This window comes from Spodoptera frugiperda, chromosome 14, assembly GCF_023101765.2.
Source record: "Spodoptera frugiperda isolate SF20-4 chromosome 14, AGI-APGP_CSIRO_Sfru_2.0, whole genome shotgun sequence".
In the NCBI taxonomy this organism is placed as follows: Eukaryota; Metazoa; Arthropoda; class Insecta; order Lepidoptera; family Noctuidae; genus Spodoptera; species Spodoptera frugiperda.
Window position 1 is genome coordinate 1,913,742 of NC_064225.1, and position 24,532 is coordinate 1,938,273.

General features: G+C 36.3%; 4 protein-coding genes across 5 annotated transcripts; 1 reads left to right on the forward strand and 3 right to left on the reverse strand.

Annotated features, from left to right (window-relative positions):
• Window positions 1-186: 186 nt before the first annotated feature.
• Window positions 187-1,739, reverse strand: LOC118279221 (uncharacterized). Its single transcript, XM_035598806.2, has 2 exons — window positions 1,574-1,739; window positions 187-1,033 (listed from the first exon to the last, which is right to left on the reverse strand). Exons 1-2 carry the CDS (start codon window positions 1,589-1,591, stop codon window positions 608-610), a joined length of 444 nt encoding a protein of 147 aa, XP_035454699.1. The 5' UTR covers window positions 1,592-1,739; the 3' UTR covers window positions 187-607.
• A 2,093-nt stretch (window positions 1,740-3,832) lies between these two features.
• LOC118279222 (charged multivesicular body protein 4b) lies at window positions 3,833-11,017 on the reverse strand. The gene is made up of 5 exons (XM_035598807.2): window positions 10,694-11,017; window positions 8,195-8,372; window positions 7,551-7,701; window positions 6,613-6,727; window positions 3,833-5,980 (listed from the first exon to the last, which is right to left on the reverse strand). The coding sequence occupies exons 1-5, from the start codon at window positions 10,872-10,874 to the stop codon at window positions 5,937-5,939; spliced, it is 669 nt and encodes a 222-aa protein (XP_035454700.1). The 5' UTR covers window positions 10,875-11,017; the 3' UTR covers window positions 3,833-5,936.
• An 840-nt stretch (window positions 11,018-11,857) lies between these two features.
• LOC118279382 (armadillo repeat-containing protein 6 homolog) lies at window positions 11,858-23,757 on the forward strand. 2 transcript variants are annotated; one of them, XM_035599070.2, is made up of 9 exons: window positions 11,858-12,130; window positions 12,749-12,898; window positions 13,661-13,878; window positions 15,263-15,419; window positions 15,832-15,967; window positions 16,803-16,968; window positions 22,223-22,316; window positions 22,701-22,850; window positions 23,356-23,756. In XM_035599070.2, the coding sequence occupies exons 1-9, from the start codon at window positions 12,014-12,016 to the stop codon at window positions 23,569-23,571; spliced, it is 1,404 nt and encodes a 467-aa protein (XP_035454963.2). In that variant the 5' UTR covers window positions 11,858-12,013; the 3' UTR covers window positions 23,572-23,756. The 2 variants fall into 2 exon arrangements, with proteins under 2 accessions (XP_035454963.2, XP_035454964.2); XM_035599071.2 differs by lacking the exon at window positions 11,858-12,130 and adding an exon at window positions 12,345-12,487 and having other exon boundaries at window positions 23,356-23,757.
• LOC126911378 (tektin-3-like) lies at window positions 18,285-21,959 on the reverse strand. The gene is made up of 2 exons (XM_050698300.1): window positions 20,757-21,959; window positions 18,285-19,998 (listed from the first exon to the last, which is right to left on the reverse strand). The coding sequence occupies exons 1-2, from the start codon at window positions 21,403-21,405 to the stop codon at window positions 19,406-19,408; spliced, it is 1,242 nt and encodes a 413-aa protein (XP_050554257.1). The 5' UTR covers window positions 21,406-21,959; the 3' UTR covers window positions 18,285-19,405.
• Window positions 23,758-24,532: the final 775 nt, after the last annotated feature.

The following is a 24,532-nucleotide window of genomic DNA, read 5'->3' on the forward strand; positions in this document are numbered from 1 at the left end:
TATGTGATCCACAAATTGTTGTTTCGGGTCTGGGTGTCAAGTGTATGTGAACTTGTATGTTTGTGAACGCACCCACGATACAGGAGAAAATCCTAGTGAGGCAATGTTTTTTTTAAGAGAAAATAAAACGACGTAAGAAAAATCTCACAATTTATTTATAAGTTATTCAATAATAAATAATTCGCAAGATAAGCTTTGTTACACTTATTATCTAATTTATGTTAGAAAAGTATAAAAATGTAAAAAAGATATGAAATAAATATTACGATTTTGTTAGGCAATTTTTGATGATCCTGATTCGTATTGGAATTTTGATAATTGGGGTTACATGAGCGGTAGGAATTTATGGGTCGTTGGGATTCGGGAATTTGGGTAATTGGGTCTCCGATAACCTCACTCATACGACGAAACACAACGCTTGCGTTGTTTCACGTCGGTTTTCTGTAAGACCGTGGTATCACTCTGGTCGAGCCGAAGCATGGCTCTCCCACACTTAAAGACATTACATATTATGCAACCAATTAATAAATTAGTGATTTGGCATACCCCAATGGGAGGCAGGTGTACTGATAAGTAGATATAAAATAAATAACTACAACGGCAAATCCTAATACGGCCCATGGTGATGATGATGGTCGTGAGGATCAAGGTACACATGGTGATAATACACCCTCATTTCAGGCCACGGCAATTTGAACTTTAAAGCCTTTACCAAATCACCTTTCATTCCCTTTATACTTTGCAAATACATTTGGGCCTTTTTCCCATACTCGGGTAAATTTTCATAAGTCTCCTTAATAAGTTTGCCTTTATTTTGTAACTTTGGGAGGATTTGAAGTACATCGAGTTGTTGCACTTTGTCCAAGTCTATTGTATCGACGAATTGCTGTATAGTTGTAGTTGCAGTGTCTGTTAATGATTGCAGTTTTGTTGCAGCTGTGTCTGTTATTGTTTGCAGTTGCGTTGCTGCTGTGTCCTTCAACTGCTTGAAGTCCAGCGTTGCAGCCGCTGTGTGTAGTAGCAGTGCGATGAACTGCAATTAAAATAATGTTTTTTTTTTTATTATTGCAATGTCGCGCCTTTTATCCCCAAGTTACAATACATATTATTACCTACAGCACGCATTGTATATTCACTTTTCAACATTTGTGTTAGGTTTAAGTCCTATGTGGGGGTTAGTCTTTTACCATATATTCGGCATAATTCCAGACGCCGTGCTTCTACTGACAAATCGAAAAATTTTAAAGTGTCCTTTGCCCGACTCAGAAATCGAACCCGAGACCCCTTGTCCAGCGATTCGCGACTTGCGAACAATCGAAATAGCTTTATTTTTTAATATTTTTAGACAAATCACATGATAAATATTAAATGTTAATCGGCACCTATTGCCAACACTGTACTTGATCCAACAGTTGAATCCATCGCTTTCCATACCAAATTAAGGTCTATTATTCTTTTAACCATCCCAAAAAAAATAACTTCTTTTTCAGACAACATCGCGATCAAGAACCACTCAGGAATCAAACTCCAAAACATACACATCACAAATTAAAATACAAATAAACAAACTCACCAGCACATGAATCCGCATGTTGGTTACGGGGGTAAGCACAGTACTGCACGTAGCGGATAACTACCTCTTAATATAAAGTGAGCGTTGCACACCATATAATTAGTAGCCGGCTTATTCTGGACAACGGTCCACGATTTTACGATGTAGGTACTGTTACCTAGTTACATGTATTGTTTTAATAGTTAGGTTTTAGTTGCTGTCATAAAGAGCTGGGTTATTTATATATTTACTAGATTCTGCCAGTGGTTTTGTCTGCGTTCCTGTGCTATAAAAAGTAAATAACACTTAGGCATTGTTATTTCAGACCATGATCTAGACCTGTCCCAAATTTCATCGTGAAGTCTTTTTTTTTTGAGAGGAGTTAAACATCCAATGTCTTCTCCCGCCTTAGGCGAGGCGAGAGGAAGTGTCAGGCTCTTACTGACTAAAAACCACCCCGTTCCTACTCCTGCTTTTCGAGCCGGAGCCCCGGTAACATGCTAGGCAGTCCGCAGCTCTGGATCGATTTTAAAACCCATAGTTCAGCTATGTACAATCATGGGATGTTGAACTTGAGGTAACGTTATTATCTGTCGCCATCTCTCTCACTCTCTTTCTTAACTATAATGATCCCCTATCTAGGCGCCGAACATTATATTCTTCGAACTAACAACAACACACCATTTCTTCGACATTGGCAATCCAGAATACGACCGCAAAGGGAAAGTGGTGACTTGACTTAAACATCACTTTGTACGTATTATCAAAATTCAACACACAATAACATAGAGTTGCTTATAGAATAGCAATGAGAGTTGTAACTTAAGATTTATAACGCTGCAAACAAATGTTGTGATGTAATTATTGTGTTTAAGCATTTTGAGTGTGGGCTGTTTAGTAAGCCCTATGGTATGACCTATTTTGAGCAAATAAAGAGGTTTTTTTATGGTATAAGCCGGTAAACGAGCAGACGTATCACCTGATGGTAAGCAACCGCAGCCGCCCATGGACACTTGAAACACCAGAGGCGTTACAAGTGCGTAGCCATTTTGGGGGCTAGGAATTTAAGGGTTGTTAGGGAATCCGGGTTTGGGAATATTGGGAAGGGTGTAATTGGGGATAATTTAGATAGGCAACTACATATTAGGCATGTATATTCTTTTCTTTTTTGAAATGAATTCGTATTTATTTATATTTAACATGATACAATGTAGCTAGTGAAGTGAGAAACCTCTACAACTAGAACTCATTCAGAGGTCCCAACACTGAATTACCTCTATTAATGAGACTACAACCCTCTTTATCTGAGATTCGTTATTTTGATTTATCATCATTTATCGTTTATTTTATACATGTAACTGAGATAACATCGTTTTTTGTTGACTTACTTATTCTTATTCATTTATAATGCGCACATAACACATTGTTTTATTTAAGAATCGCACCTCTTTATCTGAAATAACCTGTATTCTCACCTCTATTAATGGAACCCTCTGTAAATGAGACAAATATTTATTTATACCTAACTTATCTGAGACACTGGGTTAGTGGAATACCTTTATAAGTGCTACCAATTTGCTCTTGATGTCTCACTTAACAAGGTTTCACTTTACATGATGGTAGTATACTTTCCCTAGTAGATTTTGTTGTATTCATTTATATAAGTTTACAATTCTTACTTGCATTATTCATGAACAAACTAATCACAACTGTCGATCTATGTACAAATACATACTCGTACATAACTAAAACATTATTTTAATTAGTGTACAATACTACGTTTCTAAATATTATTATGTACAAGTGTACAACTCTTTTTATAATGAAGTGATAGCAAAAGGAAAGCAGATATCGAGTTACTTCCCAGTGTAGTATTTTGGATTAAGTACATTCATGAAGTAAATACATAGACATTCATAACTAAATTTCCCTTTAGCATAATGCGTGACACGAGGATTAGGGTACTTTTCCACGAGAGATATGCTATGTTGCTGTTGATGCGTTTGGCTTTCACCAATCATATTCATTGGAAATGGACTCAGCTATGTTGTTTATATAGAAAGATACGTGCTATGGATGCTTCCCTACTATTCATACATCGCATACTCGAGCTGCGCATCTTCCTCGCACAACTGCATAGCTTAGTATCAGTGAAAACGATCACATAGTTTCACAGTTCACCTATTGCATCTTCGTAACATAGCTATATAGCACATCCCGGCTGAAAAAGCACCCTTAGAAATGAAGAATGAAGATTAGAATTAGAAATAAAACAAAGAATATTCTTAAAATAAAATATATTATCGAACCAATGTTACAGCTTAAAAAAATGTACGCTTCAGATAGTTAGCTCTAAACCTAGTTCATTACAATTAACAATATTATTCAATAATGCATAACAAAACCTTTTTTCATCTAAAAAAACTCAGTACTTACTCCGTGCTTGCCTTTAGAAAATAATTATGAACTTTAATTTCAAACCCGTAAGGTGTCTTTTGGCGTGATCACGCCATGCATAGGAAATCGTGACGTCATAAGAGAACGTGACGCTTAGGACAATATGAAGTTGTGACGTCATATTAAGGTAAGCGTCCACAGGCCCGCATCGTACACATCGCACGTATTCCGTATGACGTCATCAGTACGCATCGCATGTAGGCATTGCCGATGATGCGGTCCGTACGATGCGGATCAGTGGATGCAGTTGTATGAGTTTCTATACAAGACAAACTGAAATCCGTTGCGTGCGATGCGTACGATGCGGGCCTGTGGACGTATACCTTTAGACGTTATAATGCGTCAAGTTTGTTAATTTTCTTTGTTTAGATTTCAAAGTCTGTTAATACACATAATGAAACCGTAATTAGAGATTTTCGAAATAATATTTTGTGATAGTTAAATAATAGCCTGCTATAATTTTAAGGGAAAAATCAAAAAGGTGTTATTTTTTTATTTCCAAACATCCATTTTGATCATACTTTAATCAGATAGAAGTAATTACAGAAACAAAATAAACAATTCCGTTTTAAAAAAAAGAAATCTGTTATACAAATAATAAATAGTTAAAATTCGGTTGATAGGTGGCTTAATATGCACCAGAAAATAGCTCTTAACGCTTAAGAAATAATGGTGATTTTCAATTGTAATACATGTAGACACATTGCCAGGTAATTGTGCAAATCATTTTGTTATACAATGAGAAATGCAAATGAGTTGTTGAGAATATATTTAGTATTGTGTTTATAGATATTTATTTGTCTACACGCTTGTTTAAACTGTATTTTTATGAAGTTATTAGATCGCTTGAAACGTTTTAGAATTAAATTAGCAGTATCATATTATTAATTTTGACCATCAAAGACATAAAAATACAGTTCAACGCAAACCAAAATGCGTGCAAACAAATAAACACAACAAACAAACTACAAAACAAATTATTTTTCCTTAGAAATTAACGAGAAACGTGTTTAAATATCAATAATTAAATTTAAAAAATAATATAATAACAAAAACTAAAAAAAAAAGAATACAACTGCCCCATACCGCTTCTACCATCAATATTTTGACTAAATATGAAAAACATTGTATATAAGGCAGAGTGTACATTATTTTTTTTTAATTATTTAATTTATTTTTCTATTGTAATGTAATAATAATAATAAAGCGAGAACTAGTTGACATGCTATATAAATACATAATTTTATACAATATTTTTTTTGTATGGCAACTTTTGTGGGCATAGTTACGTCTTGAGTTTCATAATAACTATTGTGAGACATACTAAATTAATGGAGAAAAGCTCTACTAGTTTCGAGTCACAGAGGGACTCTTCATCATGAGCAGCCTGCACTGACGCAGACGACGCCAGCGTGACGTCACCGCGTCTGCCATGATTTTTTAGTTAGTCTCAGGTCGTGCAAATTACCTTGCGTTAGCACATTAAAAATTCCTTCCTTTAAAATTTGCATCAAATCAACAGCATGGTAACTATACTTTCAATGTACAAAAAAGGTATAACTTGACATGCATATTCCCTTTGAAGTCTTATTCTTCAACCAACAACACTTTGAACTACGTACACTTTTCACACGATAAATGGTCTAAAAACACCTACATTTTGGTCTTGTATTTTTCTTTAAACTGTACCATCCCATACAAAAATGAACCTGCAATATTTATAGCAAGCATTCCCCTTAAAAATGCTTCATTAACCCTAAAGCACATTGTCCTATACCTACTTTACTTTCAACAGCATATCAACCTACACTTTTTCAATACACAACGAGTATACATCGACGTGCTGTGCCCACAAGAGTGCGTAACAAAGCGGATGGCTATACAATACCTATAATATATCACAAAATTACAACTTGAGGTGTATAGATTATGTGGCCCAAGACTGCAACTGTGCAAGTTCCTCGTCGTCCTCTGAAAATTACAAAAAACATCATTCATGTAATATTTATTTATATATTTAGTATGTGGAGGACTTACAGCTAACAAAAACTTAATAAAGAATAGAAAGCAATAGTCACCAGAAAGCCAGTTACAAGTCCCCGCTTATAGAAATATTGTAAAAATTAAGTATGATATGAGCACAGACAGCAGTATACAATGTGTTGTTACATCGTCAGAGATGGAATAAACCTAGAGAGCGGTCCTTGGGAAGGATATCATAGGCCCTTAATGTTTTTTAATCCCAATAGGCATGATGACTAGGGATTGCAATCCGGTACAACCGTCAATCCGGCCGGATTGTCTTAATTCCGGCTAAAACCGACCGCAACCGACCGGATTAGTATGTTGCATTAACCTTGCGGAATCGCGACGGTTCTTAACCGCGTAATTCTGGTAACAGTACCCTTAGTCCGAGTTTGCTTTACGTTTGCGTCCGTCTTGCTATCTTGTTTTTCAATACAGTTTAACCGATTGAAAACCGCTCCAATGTGGCCGGGGCCTTACATAAATATTTCAATAGTAGGCAGAATTTTACGCCAAAACCCCAACAATACTCTAATCAAACACTTAATACATAAAAATAAATGGAACTGTGAACTCACCGGTCTGCTTGGACCTGCTGGGCTTGGGCTTGTCGTGGACAAGGTCCGCGGTGGGCACGTCGGGCAACTTGTCCGTGGGCACGTTGATGCCCAGCATCTCTTTGTCCAGATCCTCCTGTAAATAGCACAAGGTATTTAGAACAGGTATACAAACCTGTAGACTACAAACGGCAGTAAACATTTAAAAAACATAAAGGCTGATTTTCTGTCAGAGATGTGCTATAGAGCTATGCTACGAAGATGTAATAGCGAAGCTGTGAAATTAAGTGACTGTTTCCACTGATACTAAACTATATAGCTGTGCGAGTATTATGTTTATCGATAGAAGGGAAGGCATCCATAGCACGCAATTTGCCATATAAACACGCTGAATATGATTGGTGAAAGCTAAACGTATCCACAGCACAGCACATCTCTGGTGGAAAAGCAACTTCAGATAGGTTAACGGCCCGCAGTAACTACTCTTGGAGTTGTTACTCGCGGCGCATATTATCTAGACATACCCCGTTCTCTCTTTAAAGCCTTGACTGTGGGCAGGCAGCTTCAACTCCTTCAATCACGAGCTTATTTTTTAGGAAGAATTTAATAATACTGCTGACTGCCTCGTTGGTGGAGTGGTCGCAAGTGCGACTGCCGAACAAGATGTCTCGGTTTCGATTCACGAGTCGGGCAAAGTATTACAGGCCTTTTTTCGGGTTTTCGGAAATTTCTCGGTAGTAGCACGGAGTCTGAAATTGTGTCCAGGATATGGCAATAGGCTCACCCCTATTACATGGGACTTATAACACAAATGGTGAAAAGTACTGGTAAAGGTAGGGGTGTACTTTGTATAGTGGCATTACATGCCGTAATGTGCACCTCTGCCTACCCCTTCGGGGATAAAAAGGCGAAAGGGATTGTGTGTGTGTGAATTTAATAATGTATATAGGTTTCCTTACCTGTTCCAACTCCTCGAGTTCCTTCTCCAGCTCATCCTCGTCGATGTCGTTGGGGAAGGCGACGTTGTTGCTGATCGCGTCGGTGATCTCGCGCGAGATGTCGTGCTGTTCCGCGATGTCGTCCATTATATCGTGCACCTTGTCTACGTCGCTGTGGAGACAAGATAGGGGTTTAGTTACACTGGTTAGATGATCGCTTTATGGGAACGGCGGATGGGATAGTTGTATGAAAAACAAAAATAAGTTTATTTATAACTTCCATGGTGTTTTTTAAATCAGATGGCAATAATTGTCCTGTTGATGATGATGTATAGGTACATTCTTTTAAATAAAATAAATCTAATGATGATAAAAAATAAAATGCCACATATGTATAGAGAAATTAATTGCTTCCAGACTATATATAAAATAATCTCAGTGGTAATGTTGCAGGCCTAGGTATCATCATCATATCACCAAAATGTCCATCATTGTTTCAACGTACATAAAGTGTAAAATAAAATAAATAAAATAAAAAGTTCCTGAAATCAGTGGATCAAAGAGGTCACAGGAAGCCGCTGAATACTGGCCCCCTCCAACCAATCAATCTGGAAATCATTAAGAGACGCCTATTTCTTAGGTGCCCTAAAAATATGAATACTAACATATCCTTATGAGCCAATTTCATGGCGTTAGCAGCATCTCGCATGGTGTTGAGTACTTGGGCGTTGGTGTTGGCGCCCTCTAGCGCCTCGCGTTGTGCCTCAATCTGAGTGAGAGTTCCATCAATCTGCGTCAACTGCTTCTCATAACGCTTCTTACGTTTAAGAGCTGCGATCGCCGCTGTAAATAAAATTAAATATTTATTATTGAATATTCTACGCTGAGAAAACGGATAGCAAAAGTTGTGTGCTAAAAATGTTTTATGTTGTTAGCATGGGCTCTATTTATTTATTTATGTTTTATTTTTTTTTTTATTTTAAAAAACCTTGCCCCACTTTAGGATTTTCTCCTGTGTCGTGGGTGCGTTTACAAACATACAAGTTCACATACACATGACACCCAGACCCGAAACAACAATTTGTGGATCATACAAAGAATTGCTCCGTGCGGGAATCGAACCCGCTACACGTTGCACGGCAGCCAGTTGCCACCGCGCTAACCGTGCAGTCATTTTAGTCGTGATCTATCCACTACAGGTCTAAAGCCTCCCTACTCTCCTTCTACTCCTCTCTATGCAGAGCTTTCTGCGGCCAATTCTTATCGTAGGTGTCAAGTTCGTCCCGCCATCTCCTGGGCCTGCCGCGACGTCTGATGACGTTGAGTGGGCTCCACTCAGTAGTGAGTTTTGCCCACCGCTTGTCCAACATACAGCAGACGTGACCAGCCCAGTTCTATTTTAAAGATGCGGCTTTCTGACCAACGTCAGAGATTTGAGTTTTGGAGCGCAGGTAGAGTGTCTTATTCTATCCGTGAATCGCATTATGCATGGGCTTACAATTTAAACATTCTTTAGCATCATGGCCCAAAATTTTGACTTTTACTTTGACACGGAAGAGATTTTTATAGTTAATTCTGGCTGACTTATATTCAAAGCCCAATTTGATTGTTGCTACCACTTAATATGATGGCGGAAAGCATTAAAAATGTATTAAGTACAATTTGTATGTCTACCTACTAGTCAATTAACCTATCTAGTTTTAAATGTATGAGATCATCTGATTGACAATACAATAGACAGTTTGGCATAGGTCGGTTGGTAACTCTGTTTATATAATACATAAAATAACTCAGACCATAGGCGTAGCCAGGTTTTGGTATCGGGAGGGGTTTAAGAAAGTAAAACGAACAAAACTTCCTTCATTCATGACAAAAAAATACAATTTATGGAATAAACAGATTTTATCTTAACTTTTCGGGGAGGGTTAGAACCCCCAATCTCCCCCGCTACGGCTACGCCTATGACTCAGACTTATACTAGCTACTTCAATTTACAAAAAAATCTAAGACTTTCTGTAGTTTTTAGGTCAGTTATTATGTAAATTACACAAGCAAGGGGGCAATTGTAAGGGGTGATAGTTGTCCATAGATATTTACTTTTTGACATGAATGGCAATCCTCACATTGCCTATTTGTTATGTTCATAATTTTATAACACTTTTGTGCCTAGTATTTATATGGTTAAAACCACTTCATTTCCTTTATATGACTCACACACATCACGCATCAACAACCTATAAGTGGCCACTGCTGACCAAAGGCCTCTTCTTGAATGGAGATGGTTTGAGTATTAACCCACTGTGTGTCGGAACACAGATCCATGTGAGACACAATGTATTTTCTATTGTTGTCTTAACAATACAAAAGGTTAATCACCACATTTGCTCAATGTGGGTTGCCATGATTCACAAAACATAATATTATACATATGAATAGCCAACAGACCAAGAGACATAACTAGTAATAGTTGACTATAATAACATTAAGCTCAATCAAGTATGGCTTGATCAACTCTCTAGATTATAACATACATGTAAATAAGACCAAGTCAATCTATTTTATTTAAAACGTAAAATAAATGTAATATTGATATGATAGCCATTTACATAATAACTTAAGACAGAAGATACCTTAAGTAGGGACTAAATAAAATAACCAACTTGATATTACATGGATCTTAACTACATTACTCGGTACAAAAACTGAGGTGCGAGATTTGGTCTTTTCTACAGTATGTTTTTGATGTAGATGTGAGTGAGTGAAAGTTACTTTTTGTGATTTCATTCCAATCTTTCATAAGATGTAAAAAAGATAATGTGTTCAATGAGTCATATGACATGTATGTAAGACAAAGTCTTTGTATGTGTAAAGTATTCCTATTTACAAGTGACATGATTTCTAAAAACTAGAACACTTAATTCTTTGTAACAAATTAAAATCATTGTGAAAACTAGAGTACGAGAAAAAAATTAACAAATCAGGAAGTAAATATAGGCAAAGGCATAAGACATTCAGCCAAAGGCCGTTATAAGGATGTACCAACGAAATATCTAACAATTAATTGAATAACAAGGTCACACATACATGTCAACAAAGAGTCAGATTGCAAATTAATTTTACAATAGCTTACGAAGATTGGATAAGAAACTAATACGAAAACTCACCTCGCTTATTCTTTGTGCCATTTTTCCTAGCAGTCTGTATTTCTATATCGATTTTCTTCTCTAGAAACTCTTGTTTTTTCAGCAAGAGCTCCTCCGTCTCGCGTAATTTCTGAATAGCTTCATGTGTTGTCGGGCCCTTTTCTTCCTTCTTACCACCGAATAACTTCCCCAGAAAACTCATCTTGGACCACCAATAATCCTATTAAATGCTAAATAAACAACGTATTGCAAAAGATTATTCACTAATTACGCGTAAAAAGATGAAATTGGTATTTCAATTCCGATTCTTTTACGGGAGTATGCGTCACCCAGGTAACATTCGAAGTACAACATTTAGCAACAACAAATAGGTGTACCAAAAACGAAAAATCAACAAATTAAAAGTGTATAAACAAACAAAATAATGATAACCTTTGTTTATTTTTATTCAATCCAAATAGTAATTTCTATAAATCGATAAAACCAAATCCATTAATTTTGTGTTCCTCAACTGAAACAAATTTATCTGAATGAAGTTTTTAAACGCACCATGAGACAAGCTGTTTTCTGTCAAAATATTGTCTTTTTTTTTATTTTGGCAACTGAAACATTATCATCACGCCTGTTATCCCCTAAAGGATTACCAGAAGGCGTTATCTTTGGTGGTGGTATCTTATGTATTCCACAACAAATTGCTAAAGTATTTTACTAAACTTGTAACGTAACTCTTCTGAGTAAAGTATTTTTCTTATTTTCTCTTGAGTTGTCTCGTTTATTTGTATTGAATTTGATCTCGAAACTTTATGCTAGATAGTAATGAGAATTGCTTGCCGACTCCTACCGCCCTACGTGAGATGAGAGAGAGTGTCAGATTCTTCTGATACTTATAAATAAACTAAAAACTACTACCTCGTTCCAACTCCTTTTTCAAGCCGAAGAAATAATTTTCATCAATAATGGTCAATGTGGTCATTATATTATTCTGTGGTGGTCAGGGTCAACGTTTGCTTTTCACCCTTTTCAGCTTAATCTTATTTTGAGTACCGATTTATGCAAATAAATGCCCGACTTTACTGCTGCGAAGCGCTTTGCGTTTTTATTTAAATACAGTTTCTGAACGTGACAAACTTGTTTAGAAATCGCATGACATTGACATTATGTGACAACTGACATATGGTTTGTCTTGTCAAGTTGTCAGACGTCACTTGCGGTGCAGCTGTGAGCCATTGTCATTTTTGTTGTAGCTAAATTCGCCGCATGCGAACAAAAACTAATATTTACAATAAACTACTTGATCAATAACACAACATTTGAATTAAACTCCTCCAACAAACTATAAAAATGGTTCGTGTAATAACTCAAGAGACATACGATGAAGTTGTTAAGGAAAACATCGACGAGTTTGAGATGACACCTGAAGAAGCAATAAAGGAGGCCGTAGCTCAATTTGAAGCACAGGTATGTATTAAAATACTATTAGAATTACATAGAAACTCTATGGCGGACGTATAAAGTCCGCAATAATGTTTAAATCATGTAATTGTTTGCATACAAAATAGTTATTTGAATCAAATGAGTCACGTTTATAATTAACATTCAGGATCATTCTTAATGATCTAATGTCCTTTTAATCAGATTCTTAGTTAGGTGATGACTTCATTATCTACCTGAGATGTTTTAGAACCTCTTTGGTTGCTATTCTTAGTTTTTCTACTGCATTTTTCTTGGTAGTACATTTTTTATTTAATTTTTTCGTGTTCTTTAGTTTTATTGTGGTCAGTATATCTTTAACATAAGTTGTTACTTAAAATGGAAGTAAGTTGTGAAGAATTTATCATCTTACTACTTATATTCTTTTCTTAATTTTTGTTTTATTTATTTTATAATATGTTTTTTGGTTTTATATTTTCTATTTCTATTTAAAACAGACACTACATTTATTGACTTTCCTTCTAAATGCAATTATTTTTTAAAGTATTATCTAATAATCCTAACTCTGGTGTCCATTCATGGCGCTGATCACTTCCCATCAGATCATTTGGCCCTTATTCCATAAAAATCACCTTTTATTTCCAGGGAGTAGATCTATCAAACATAATAAAAGACCTGGCTCTTGGTTCCGGAGACAACCATGTGGTTACGGAGAATGTTGAGAAGCTGAAGGAACTGTGCAGCGGTAACAAATATGATCATGATGCTGTTTTGAAGGAATTGAGTGTTTTAAAGGTATGTTTTTGTTTAACTGTTATACACAACCTCATTGGTTTAATTTCTTTTAAATTTTTAGATCAGTTTCTATTTTTTACTCTTACAAAAGAGTAGATATTAACCCGCCATTGGTGACCTATATGTCTATGATTTAAAAACTAAGAATAATTTTTAAACTGTTTATCGAATTAGATTGCGATTTCGAGTAGCTGCTTTACTACACGCCCTCTACCATTAGTCCACCCCGCAACAGCAATACGGGTGTTTTATTTTTGTCCTTTCTATGAAATTTTATCTCTTTTATTTTCTATTTGTATATTTATGTCATTTTGTGTCCTTCCAATGTCAATGTCCTATTTTATATTATTTCTAATTCAAAATATCTATCTAAAAAATCAATATAAATAATAATAAAAAAATAATACCTACATAAACCACAAAATCACGGTGCAGGAGACCAGGGTTACTGACTATGTAAGAAAAATACACGTCACCAGTGGCGGGTTAAGCTGTTAATCAGTTGCATGGGCAACGTCAGTTAGTAGTATCAAATTAATTATTGATTTCGACATCATCATAGAATCAAAAACAATATTTTTTTCTTTCTGTAACATATAACCACTACACTACTAACCACAAATGCTTGCTGGACATTATGTATCGGCACGCATTTTACCGCCTCCTGCCCACCAGTCATATTTGCAACCACTCGACCACCGAGGCAGTGCTTTCATCATCATGACAAAAAATTGAACTAAAGTTACATCGATTTAATTCCAGGCAGAATGTGAAAAGGACATAGCCCGTAGAGTCCGAGCCGGCAAGGAAGGTGCATACAAAGTACTGTTAGACCTCCTATACTCCAAGTACAGTAAAATATTTGAAGAAATGAGTGACCGTGATGCCAAGTTCATTATTACGGTACTGGAAACGATGACTGCATTGATGGAAATGCAACCTGATTTGCTGGATAGTAAGGGTGTGGATTTGATTAAGAAGTAAGTATGTTATTATAGTTAAATATTTATTAAACTTTTTGTTCCCAAAACGCATTAATTCTAAAGAACATGATACCTGGTTCAAGTGTTGATTTGGTATGTACTTTAATTGCACTAACACTACACTATCGGGCTTCTATAGTTTCATCACCACACATCACCAGATAGCACTAGTGTGAATCACTCGTTCTTCGTACAATAGGGAATAAGCTATACCCTTTGCGCTATAACAAGGTGCGGCTGACAGATGCCAGTATGACGTTGACGTCTCTCTTTAGGGATGGACATTAGAAAAATCTTTTTTTATCGCTATCGATACTCGCAGCATACATTTAATTCTCTTTAATTTTTTTATTAAATGTGTGTGTTATTTAGTTGTGCAGTGTAACTACGTGTATATACTTGTCAAAATAAATATTTTATGACCGAGCCCTGAGGTGTTTCAGAGTTTCAGTTTTACAGAACCGTGAAGAATATAAGTGTATATTAGTTTGTATATGTTACTAAAGCAACCACGATCTTTCAGATTAAGTACCACCACGCATTATCAAAGGCGCCGGAACTGTCTACTATATATTTGTGCTCTGATAAAGTCACTGTGGTTCGGGCAGAGAGAGCCGCGTCTACAGTAGATTTACCCACATAATTAAAGGTTTTTTAAGAGTGATAATTGAACGACGCATGATTTTCGTTTTATATTCTAAAAAACATCGACTACCTATCCATCGTAGCAGTACATCCCATCACTAAACACGACTATGGATTTACGTTATACGCATAACACTTTACTTTATTTTTGATTTCATTAGATTTTATTTAAAGACTAGAACATTCCGGTTGGATTTAATTTAATTAACTACTCTTCCGAATGATATAACACAATACGAATGTGATACAGTTAAAATACTAAGGCATAATTTTTAAATCGCAGCAACTTTCAAGAGTGATACGAAACGTTACTGAATCTGTCAGCCGCACCTTGTTACAGCGCATTGGGTATAGTGTGACCGTTTCCGCAGATACTAAGCTATGTTACTGTGCGAGTAAGATGTGCAATGAAAATGCACCGCCGGAAAATAGCTGTGTGCGGAAGCCATCCATAACACACATCCATAGTACGCATCTTTTCATGTAAAAAACACACCTTAGCTGAGTCCGTTTCCACCGGAGCTAAGCTATTTGTCCCAATGAATATTATTGGTGGAAATGAAACACATCCATAGCACATCTCTGGTGGAAAAGCATGTTTGTTTGTGTAGTTACTAGGTGTTATTTGCGTATCTAAGTCATAAGTTCAATATAAATTGTTGCCTATAATTATCTCCCCGATCATCTATCACGTAAATAAGCACCAAAATTAATGTCATTTTTGTTCTATTTACAGTTTACTGGATAATGTAGAAAACGAAGATATTTTGGTAGCTACATTGAAATGGACTACAACATGCTGTGTCAAGCATGAGATGAACAGACAGAAACTATTTGCTAAGAACATCGCTGAGAATCTCAAATTGTTGCTCAAAGTCACTGGGAATTATAAGGTAATAATTATGGACATATTTATATAGGGTGACTGGTAAATTAGTGAACGATATTTAAACACGTGATTGTACTCATGATTACAACTTTCAACAACTTTCCCAAAGAAACTTTTTGGATACTCATTAGTTTTAATAAGCCTTTTTAAAAGGCCGGCAACGCACTTGAGACTCTTCTAGTATTGCGGGTGTCCATGGGCGGCGCTGATCGCTTACCATCAGGTGACTCATTTGCTCGTTTGCCACCTATTCCATAAGAAAAGCGCCGCGCAAAGTTCCAAAATACCTACCTCTTATAACGCGGGTGCGGGCGCCTCGCTGCTAATAGCTGATCATATTTTTTATCCTACGGGAATGCGGGCGAAACCGCTGGCGGAAGCTAGTATTAAATGTATTTTTATTATATCTCTTTCAGTTATTAAGTGAGACACTACAAGTGATCAGAAAGCTGACGCTAGACGACGATGTTCGCGTCGAGTTCGGTAAGGCACACGACCACGCCAAGGAGTTGGGAGCGCAGATGTTGGAACCTCTCACTAATTTGTTGAAAGGTTAGTTTATAAGTACATACACTTATATTAATAACACACAACGAGGTGCACATAACGGCACGTAATGCCGCTATACAATGTACACCCACTTTTCACCATTTGTGTTATAAGCCCCATGTAATAGGGGGTGAGCTTATTGCCATATACTAGGCACAATTCCAGACTCCGTGCTACCACCGAGAAATTTTCGAAAGTCCGAAAAAAGCCCAATAGTACTTTGCCCGACTCGGGAATCGAACCCGAGACCCCCTGTTCGGCAGTCGTACTTGCAACCACTCGACCAACAAGGCAGTCCACTTAACTATATCAATCAAAATCAAGTTATTCAAAGGTTTAGTTTGAATATTGAAATCATTTATTTTTATTATTACTGTGAATAGAGGAGGACCCAGATAGGAACCCTGAGGCATTCCAGATACATCTATAATATAAAAATAAGTCGGGTTTTCCTTCCTGACGCTATAACTCCAGAAGGAACCGATTTCTAAGGTTTTGCATTCGTAGGAAAGGTCTCAGGGTCCATGAGGTTCAAATAAAAAAAATTAGGAAACATTTCAAGAGAAAAGCAGGAAAACAGGGAAAATCATTGGTGGCGAAACGGACTTTACCGGATTTGCTACTCGTTTATGAAGTTAGGACGCGTAGTTTTAAACTTGACTTTACGTCAAATCTAATCTCTTAATCTGTGATAAATATTTAGTCATAAATGCAAATAACGCTACTAAACACCAGGAAGAATTAAAAGTTAGATTACAATGGAAAACATCTATCTCATATATATCACCACTTGAAAATATTCAAGTGAGTTCACCCTTAAATTGATGTTGAATTACAGAGAACACAAAGCCCCCGCTAGTATCGGAGCTGATGCTGACTATAGCGAGCCTCCTGGTGCGACACGAGCTGTGCAAGATGGTGGCAGACTGCGGGGTCGATGTCCTGTTCACGGTGCTCGCTGATAACTATGATAATGTTACTGTGGTGCAACAGGCTGATAAATTGTGAGTATATTTGGTTTTTAAGCTTTATTTTAGGGGATGAATTAAGGGATATAAAACGTACTTACATACTTATGATCAAATACTCAAACGTCACTCAATTTTAAAATAGTTCTGTCTCTACAAATTCCTTATAAAAGACAGAGACAGAAAGACATTTAAGAACAACTTGAAATTTTTTAGCGTTTCAGTATTCGGGCGTGTGTCACCTATCTTCTATAAACAGTTATATCAAAGCCATTGGTTAGTCATAGGGATACCAAAAGAAGACGGATCACAATCCATCACAAAATTGCCCCACGTCCTATAACAACGTGATATATCTCAAAAAAAAAGGAGAAAAATGTATTAGAAACTAATTTAATTGAAAAAAATTTGCTTATTATTGAGATTTTACTTTTATTTCTCCTAGGGACTAGGGACATTTACGATTAAACAAAAAGATTCAATGAAAAATCCATTTTTCTCAAGATGGGCATTTTAATATGTGTTCATCTACTCCCAACAAGCAAAGTAATCCTATAAGGAAATATTATAAGTCTGTCACTACTAATAACGCTCTTGTAAAGGCATTGCGATAGACTTTTTAACTTATAATAGCATTTGCCAAGCCTTAACATACTCAAGTGCATTTGTTTTTATATCTCGGTCTTGTAGTTCGCTACAAGACTGATCTCTAAAACATTTATAGGACATTTTTACTAGTAATAGCATTTCACAAGCATACATATACTCAAGAGTAATAGCCTTTATAACTCAGTCTTTTAGTTAACTATAAGATTATCTTTTAGGACACTTTAAGGAATAAGTCTCCTATAATTGTTTGAAGTAAGACTAAATAATCCTGAATAATATGTTGATCCTATAGTAGCATTTTGTGAGAGAAAATGATATTATAACATACTTAGCTGAAACGATTATAAGTTTGTGCCATCATAGTCTTGCTCGAGACTCTTTTAAATCTAATAGTACTTAAAAAGACAGCTATAAGATCAAAAAGGTTTATAAGATAGTAGATCAATCACTTTACTAGTAAACACAGGTGAAGTAATTGAGGGTTCCGCGATCAATAATATTTTTTCACCCTTTTCCCACTACTCAGAAAGTAAAGAAGTTGAAAATTGGGAAGAAGAATACGATTTAAATAACACAGAGACCACTGACTATAAAAAAATAACAAATGTCAAAAAAAAATATTATTCGATAAAATTATTTTAACATTAAAAAATTAAGTACTTATGGGTGTGTTTAAAAAATATGTGGATACAAAATCAGTAAAAAATTGTGCATTCATCCTCGATGTAATGGTCATATATACTGTACTGGGAGCAAATCGGGAACCAAAAAAGATTTGATGCAATAAAACTATTATGTTTTCTTGACTACAAACGAAATGAGTAGGTCTATACATATTGTTTATATAAACTGGAAATCCACACCCATTGCAGCTTTCGGATAACACAAAATGTGTATTTGTCCAAGGCCATCTTATATTTGTAAGTAAAATCAAAGAAGATTTTGTCAAAAAACAGTCGACATCAGAGATGGTCGTATCAGAAATACGACCATCTTGTTAATTAAATCCTAAAAAAGGAAAATCGATCATTAACAGGCAGACTTCAAGGGAACCCTAATTTGTTTTAAAATGGAGGAGAGTTATCTGGACAGAAACTGTTACAAATACTAATTTACCTATAATGATTCTATAAAGTACTTAACGAAGAGCAATTTTAAAACATGGCGGATATTCATGACATTGTTGAAATAATTAATTTACAATAATATACTAATGTGCTATTTTTCGGAGGGCATTGTGAAATTAACTAAATTTTGGTACACATTTACAGTAAATATGACTTTCCCACGGGTTCACACCCTATATTTTAAATGTATTATTAGTTATATTTTACAATAACACAAAATAATAGTTACGTTTTTATTAAAAATAAATGACTACAGAACAACCGGCACCACGACCCGAAGCAACAACAAAAATAACCTCTTAAAATATACTTAGAACTAATAACTAAGTACATTACTAGTGCCATATAAACAAGATTGCTTTAGTAAGATACTTATGTCAGATACTAACAAGAGCGTTTGTACTTGTAATTGTGTAGTCTCATAACATTATAGAAGCTATTGTGCTTAGGCAAGTATATTATAGGGCTTAGTAACATTTTATAAGTTGATTATAAGATAGATATAGAAATAACTGATCTTATAACTGCGCCCAAATCCAGCTTTGTAGAATGCTACAAGTTTCTTATAAGTGAAAATAAAAGTAGTCTTGAGATCGTTTTAAGTACTGATTTTGCTAGTTGGGCTATATGTACCATTTAATTCACCACAGTTTTTCAAATGTGCATTCACTTTGCCTTAAAGTGCGATGTATTATACTTATAATGTAACTACAAAATCTTCTATAAGTGCAAAATAATTAGAAGCCACACATTTTCTCAGCAGACTGGTAATGCGACCGCAAGAACAAACACCTCTCATTGTCTAAATGTAACGTCTTCTTCTTAACAATGATCTCATTCTCTAAAATAGACCGTTCGTGTATTAATTCCGCCCTCAGTTTCTCAGTCTCCAACGAACGCTTTTGCAACAAACTCATACTATCATTCAAATCCCTGACTTCTTCTATCAACGCTACCAAAGACCCTTCTCTGCAATTCTCGACGTTAGGCCTACAGTTTTTAGTGTTCAATCTTGTCTGCGCCACTTGTATTCTCTGCGATACCTTCAGCATTTCTTCGTGTAACATCTCTAGAATGTTCTCTGTCTCGACTATTTTTTCAAGGGTCAACTTTAACTGGTTTTCTAGTTCCGTCTTCACTTGTTCCGTACGAGCGATCCTTTCGCTTAGCGAGTTGTTCACTTTGATGTCTTGTGAACGAAGATCCCTGGATGTGTTTATTAGTACGGCGTCCACTTTGGCTCGCAAAGCTTTAGATTTGTCGATCGATATTTTGAATTCGTTTAATGCGTTTATCGTGAATTGTTCCCATGATGGTACGTTTGATTGGCCTGTAAATGTTTAAAGAACGGATTAAGCTCAATATGATACTGTAATTTGAGTTTGTGTATTTGTGATAGAGGATAAGGCTCATAAAACTTGTAGGACTCTCACTTCACACATAAATCTAAATTAAAGTGAGAAAATTTTGAGAGAAAAATGTGGTATAAATACATATTTCAGTAATTAATGATGTTTATATGGTTTAGTTTTATTGTAGTCGCTGATTGCTTTATTGTAAGCTTTGTTTGAGAGGAAAAAATCATCCGATGACTTAACCCGCCTTAGGTGGGGTAAAAGGGAGTGTCTTATTGACTAAAAACCACCGTTCCTACTCCTGCTTTGAGCTGGAGCCCCGGTAACCTGTTACGTTGTCCGCAGCTCCGGCCTCCATTCTAGCCTGATACCAAAATAAGAACCAAAAGACTAATAATGCCAGAAATGCCAAAAAAGTAACATGTAGTGAAATTAATTATGTTATCGGCTTCCTCACGTAACTGTTTGACGAGAAACTCGGCTAGTTTCACATGCAGTTGACACGGCAATTATCGTGCTTCTACCCTAACCCACTTGCCGAGTATCCAGTAGCGCGATTGTCGCGCTACTGGATACTCGGCAAGTGTCGAGTTGTCGCGGAATGCTGCTCATGAATATGAGCCTCTAGCATGGCTTGAAACAAATGTTCCTCGTCAAACAGTTACGTGAGTAAACCGATAACATGTCTCACAAGTTATTATAAAATTATGTATGTACTGAAATCTTCACCCACCTTCAGAAAGCCGAGTAGCGCCCGCAGAATCTTTAACATTAACAGCTTTAGTCTCCAAATAAGCATTCTCACTCTCATACTTAAACGCCAACTGCTTATCACTCCAGTCCCTCTCCAGCCAATTTTTGGACGCCACATTCATATCCAATTGATACTCAACATCCCTTAACAAATCTCTATGCAATTTCTTAACGTTTTCTATCAACGCGGATTCAGTAAACAAATCTTCTTGTGGCTCGTCGTATATTAAATCGGATTGCATTCGCATTCTTCTCAAGTCTAAACATTCTTCGTTAATATATTCTGGTATTCTCAAAGTGTCCATTGCGTTCTTTAGCTGTTGCCTCTGTGCTTCTAGTACGTTGATTTCCGCGTCCATGTCTCTTATAGCCCTTTCTAGTTCGGCTTTCCAGTAGTTTATGTGTCTTGCCCTATGTTTTAACTGGTCGGTACTGTCGCTGTAATCTTCGCATGAAGTGTGGTTGACTTTTATGATGCTGTTTTTGGTGATCGCAGTGTTTTTGTCAGTGGTGCGTATTATGTCGCCTTTTAAGACCATTTGGTTGTGTTCATGCCATGTTTTTATCGTTGATAGTCCGTTGTTTCTGTCGCCAAATGAGAGGTAGTCGCCTTTCTCTGCTGTTGTCATTTTTTTGGTTTTTCTTCGATCCTTCTTAAGCGTTTGATAAGTGAAGTTGTATTTGCTTGATAATTTTGTTCAATGTATCTGAATCTTCGTCAAATGTAGATGTTATTATTTCTTTTAGATTTTATTTTATTGTCTTTCTTCAAACTTTAGTAGCACACGTGTGAGTGTACTGCTTTAGTAGTGGTATTGAGTAAACTATACCGTTGCTATGGTAACGAACAGTTACTAAGGAGTTGACCTATTTATTTGTGCTTAATATTCCTTACATTTTGATTGTTTATTGACAAAACATGCCTTGTTAGTTGATTGGTCACAAGTGCGACAGCACAATACGAAGTTTAGGGTTAGATTTTTAGAGTGGAAAAAGTATACAATCCGCATTGAACAACCATCATCATCATTAGCCGGAAGATTTCCACTGTTGAACAAAGGCCTCCCCTTAGTCCTCCACGTAGAAGCATTGAGCATGGTGATTAATGCTCAAACCTTCTCCGTGCGAGAAGTGGCCTTTGGTCAGCAGTGGCCACTAATAGGCTGTTGATGTGATGTGTTAGTGAATAAAGTACAAAAAGTAGGTGTACTGAATGTACCTCAAAACTCAAACGTCGAATTTATTTACATGTTCAGGTTATTGGTTTATTTCACAGGTCTTAATTTAAATGTTATGTACAGCTTAACGGCCTTTTTAGGCGTTGCATATATGAGGGCTAGCACTAACTTACCGTAAATTACATTTACTTAACCTAAGACCTATTACTACCTACCATCCGTTTGGTAATAATAAGTGCTGTGATTTATACTTTTTCTATTGTTTCAGAATAACAGCGTTAGCAGGACACGACGATGTGAAAAGGGATCTAGTGAAAAGTGGTATTGTACCCGTTGTAGTCTCCATACTTTCTAGGCATTCGGTGAGTTTGTTTACTTATTAGATAGCATACATTAATTAATTATAATTGTTGTTTCTATAGCATAAAAGGTAGTATTTGATTGATTTAAGATGACAAAGTTTGTGCACCTTACTGAACAAAAATAAATAGAGATTTTGTGAAACTTACCTGCCTGATTGGCGCAGTGATGGGCACCGACGACCGCGTAACTTGTCGCGGGTTTGATGTCCGTACGGAAAACTCTTTGCTAAAAAAACAATACTGCTGAGGAAAAGGTACCCTTAACTTTATTCACTGCCAACGCGGTCAATGCTGACCGACACTAGCGGAGGATTTGCCTTCAACAGTTTTTATTTTACAAATTGTCACAAAATATTTTAAAATAACTATAAATTATTTTTCCAGAGTAACGCCAACGCAACAGCGTTAACACTGAAGTGTGTAGCGGCGCTGTGTCTCCGCGAGCCGACGCACGGACGACAGTTCATAGACAGCGGCGCGCCAGACGTCATCATCGAGTGCATGAAGGTGCATCCCGATAATGCTAGTGTACAGGTTTGTAGTTTTAACATCCAAGTCAAATAATAAAGTAACTAAAAACAACGGTTTACTTACGTAATTATATTGAGAAAAAATATTAGTTTCGAGTCACAGAGTGACTCTTCATCATGAGCAGCGTGCGCAAACGCGGCGACTTCGCGTAGCCTACTATTTTCTTTAAATTTTCTTTCGCAAAACTTTTCTCCGTTAATATACGCGGGTAAAACGTATTTTTTTGAATTTATTTCAATTCAAGGTTCTACATTATTTTAAAGATGTAGAATGTAGAAGTATAATGTCGGTTTTAAGCGACGTACTATATTTATGTGATCCTCTAAACAGAGGACCGTTAAAAGATGATTTTCATTTCACCAACTGTAAAGAGTCACCTAAAGCTTACAAAGTCCCCTTATTTTCAACCGATACACGTCTATTTATGTTTAATAATAATCCCATGACAGTCCCGCTAGGCAGTCCGCAGCACCGCAATCTTCACTAACTTACCTTATTAATTTTACAGAAAAACGCCTGCTGGGCCATTCGCAACATGGTAGCGAGATGTCGCGACCAGAACGTCAAATTTCACGAGTTGGGTGTCGAAGCTATATTAAACGCGGCTTACGATAAATTCGCCAGCGATTTCGGCTTCGATATCAAGTCCGCTTTAAGGGATTTGGAGTGTGATGTGAAGTTGGATGAGCAATGGACCGGCCAAGGAGTGCAGTTGGAGCATTGATAGATATTGTATGTGGTGGACAGTCTTTTCAAAAAGATTATATCACATATCGTCGCCCTCTCCGCTAACTGTCGTATCTGCACTGACATTAAATAGATACCTTAGGGCTTTAGGGCGACTACAAAATTAAAGAATAAGCCAAGACCTATATAAAAAACTTTTTAATTCATTGATAAAGCCACAAATAACGCCCGACCGAAAAACGGTTGGCCTGGAAAAACATCAATTGGTAGATAGGACAGTTAGCCGGGAGGGTGACGATATATGGTCAAATACTCAAACGTCACTTAATTTTAAGAAGCTCTCAAAATATGTTCTCTCTCTAAAAAATCTTTTTAAATGACAGAGATAGCACGATATTTAAGTAAAACTTAAAATTGAGAAGCATTTCAGTATTCGGGCTTACTCTTGAGTCCAATACCGATCGATCGACATTGATATTGTGAAATTTCGTACTCTTGAGTTATAACACTAGCGCCCATTGCATCCGTATTGCGTGGATATTGAATGAACTAAATGGTATTAAGTTTGGCTTTATATTCCGTACCCTGAATGCTATTTTAACAGCTACGATTGGGGTTGTATAGTTTTGATATTGAATAATTAGTGAGATTTTATTGTATTGATATTGAGATTAGATTCAAGAGTAAGCACCCTAGGTTAGATGATAATGGAGTGTTTGTGATACTAAAATTACATTCATTTAAACTTTGTCATGCAAGCTTTGGATTTGATTTTTGTAGCACTTTACTAATTTACAACTTTAATCCGCCTCTAGCGCCCTCTACCTGTTACCAATCAGCTTTAATTATATGAGATTATTGTTATACCAACTCAACAACACCAGTAAATTTTAAGATAACAATTTTGTATGATATGTATAGTACAACGGCAGTTATAACTGCCGTTGTACTATCTTACCCTTCTTACTAGGCACGCTTTTTGGTTGTGTTGCACTATT

What these genes read in the sequence shown, in the direction of transcription:
- LOC118279222 (XM_035598807.2), bottom strand. Translation starts at nt 10,874, where the DNA reads ATGAGTTTTCTGGGGAAGTTATTCGGTGGTAAGAAGGAAGAAAAGGGC. An exon ending in TGGCACAAAGAATAAGCGAG is followed by an intron (nt 8,373 to 10,693) that starts GTGAGTTTTCGT and finishes TTTTATTTACAG; the next exon opens with CGGCGATCGCAGCTCTTAAA. An exon ending in AACTCGAGGAGTTGGAACAG is followed by an intron (nt 6,728 to 7,550) that starts GTAAGGAAACCT and finishes TGCTATTTACAG; the next exon opens with GAGGATCTGGACAAAGAGAT.
- LOC118279382 (XM_035599070.2), top strand. Translation starts at nt 12,014, where the DNA reads ATGGTTCGTGTAATAACTCAAGAGACATACGATGAAGTTGTTAAGGAA. An exon ending in AGGAATTGAGTGTTTTAAAG is followed by an intron (nt 12,899 to 13,660) that starts GTATGTTTTTGT and finishes ATTTAATTCCAG; the next exon opens with GCAGAATGTGAAAAGGACAT. An exon ending in GTGCAACAGGCTGATAAATT is followed by an intron (nt 16,969 to 22,222) that starts GTGAGTATATTT and finishes CTATTGTTTCAG; the next exon opens with AATAACAGCGTTAGCAGGAC.
- LOC126911378 (XM_050698300.1), bottom strand. Translation starts at nt 21,405, where the DNA reads ATGACAACAGCAGAGAAAGGCGACTACCTCTCATTTGGCGACAGAAAC. An exon ending in CGCTACTCGGCTTTCTGAAG is followed by an intron (nt 19,999 to 20,756) that starts GTGGGTGAAGAT and finishes AAACATTTACAG; the next exon opens with GCCAATCAAACGTACCATCA.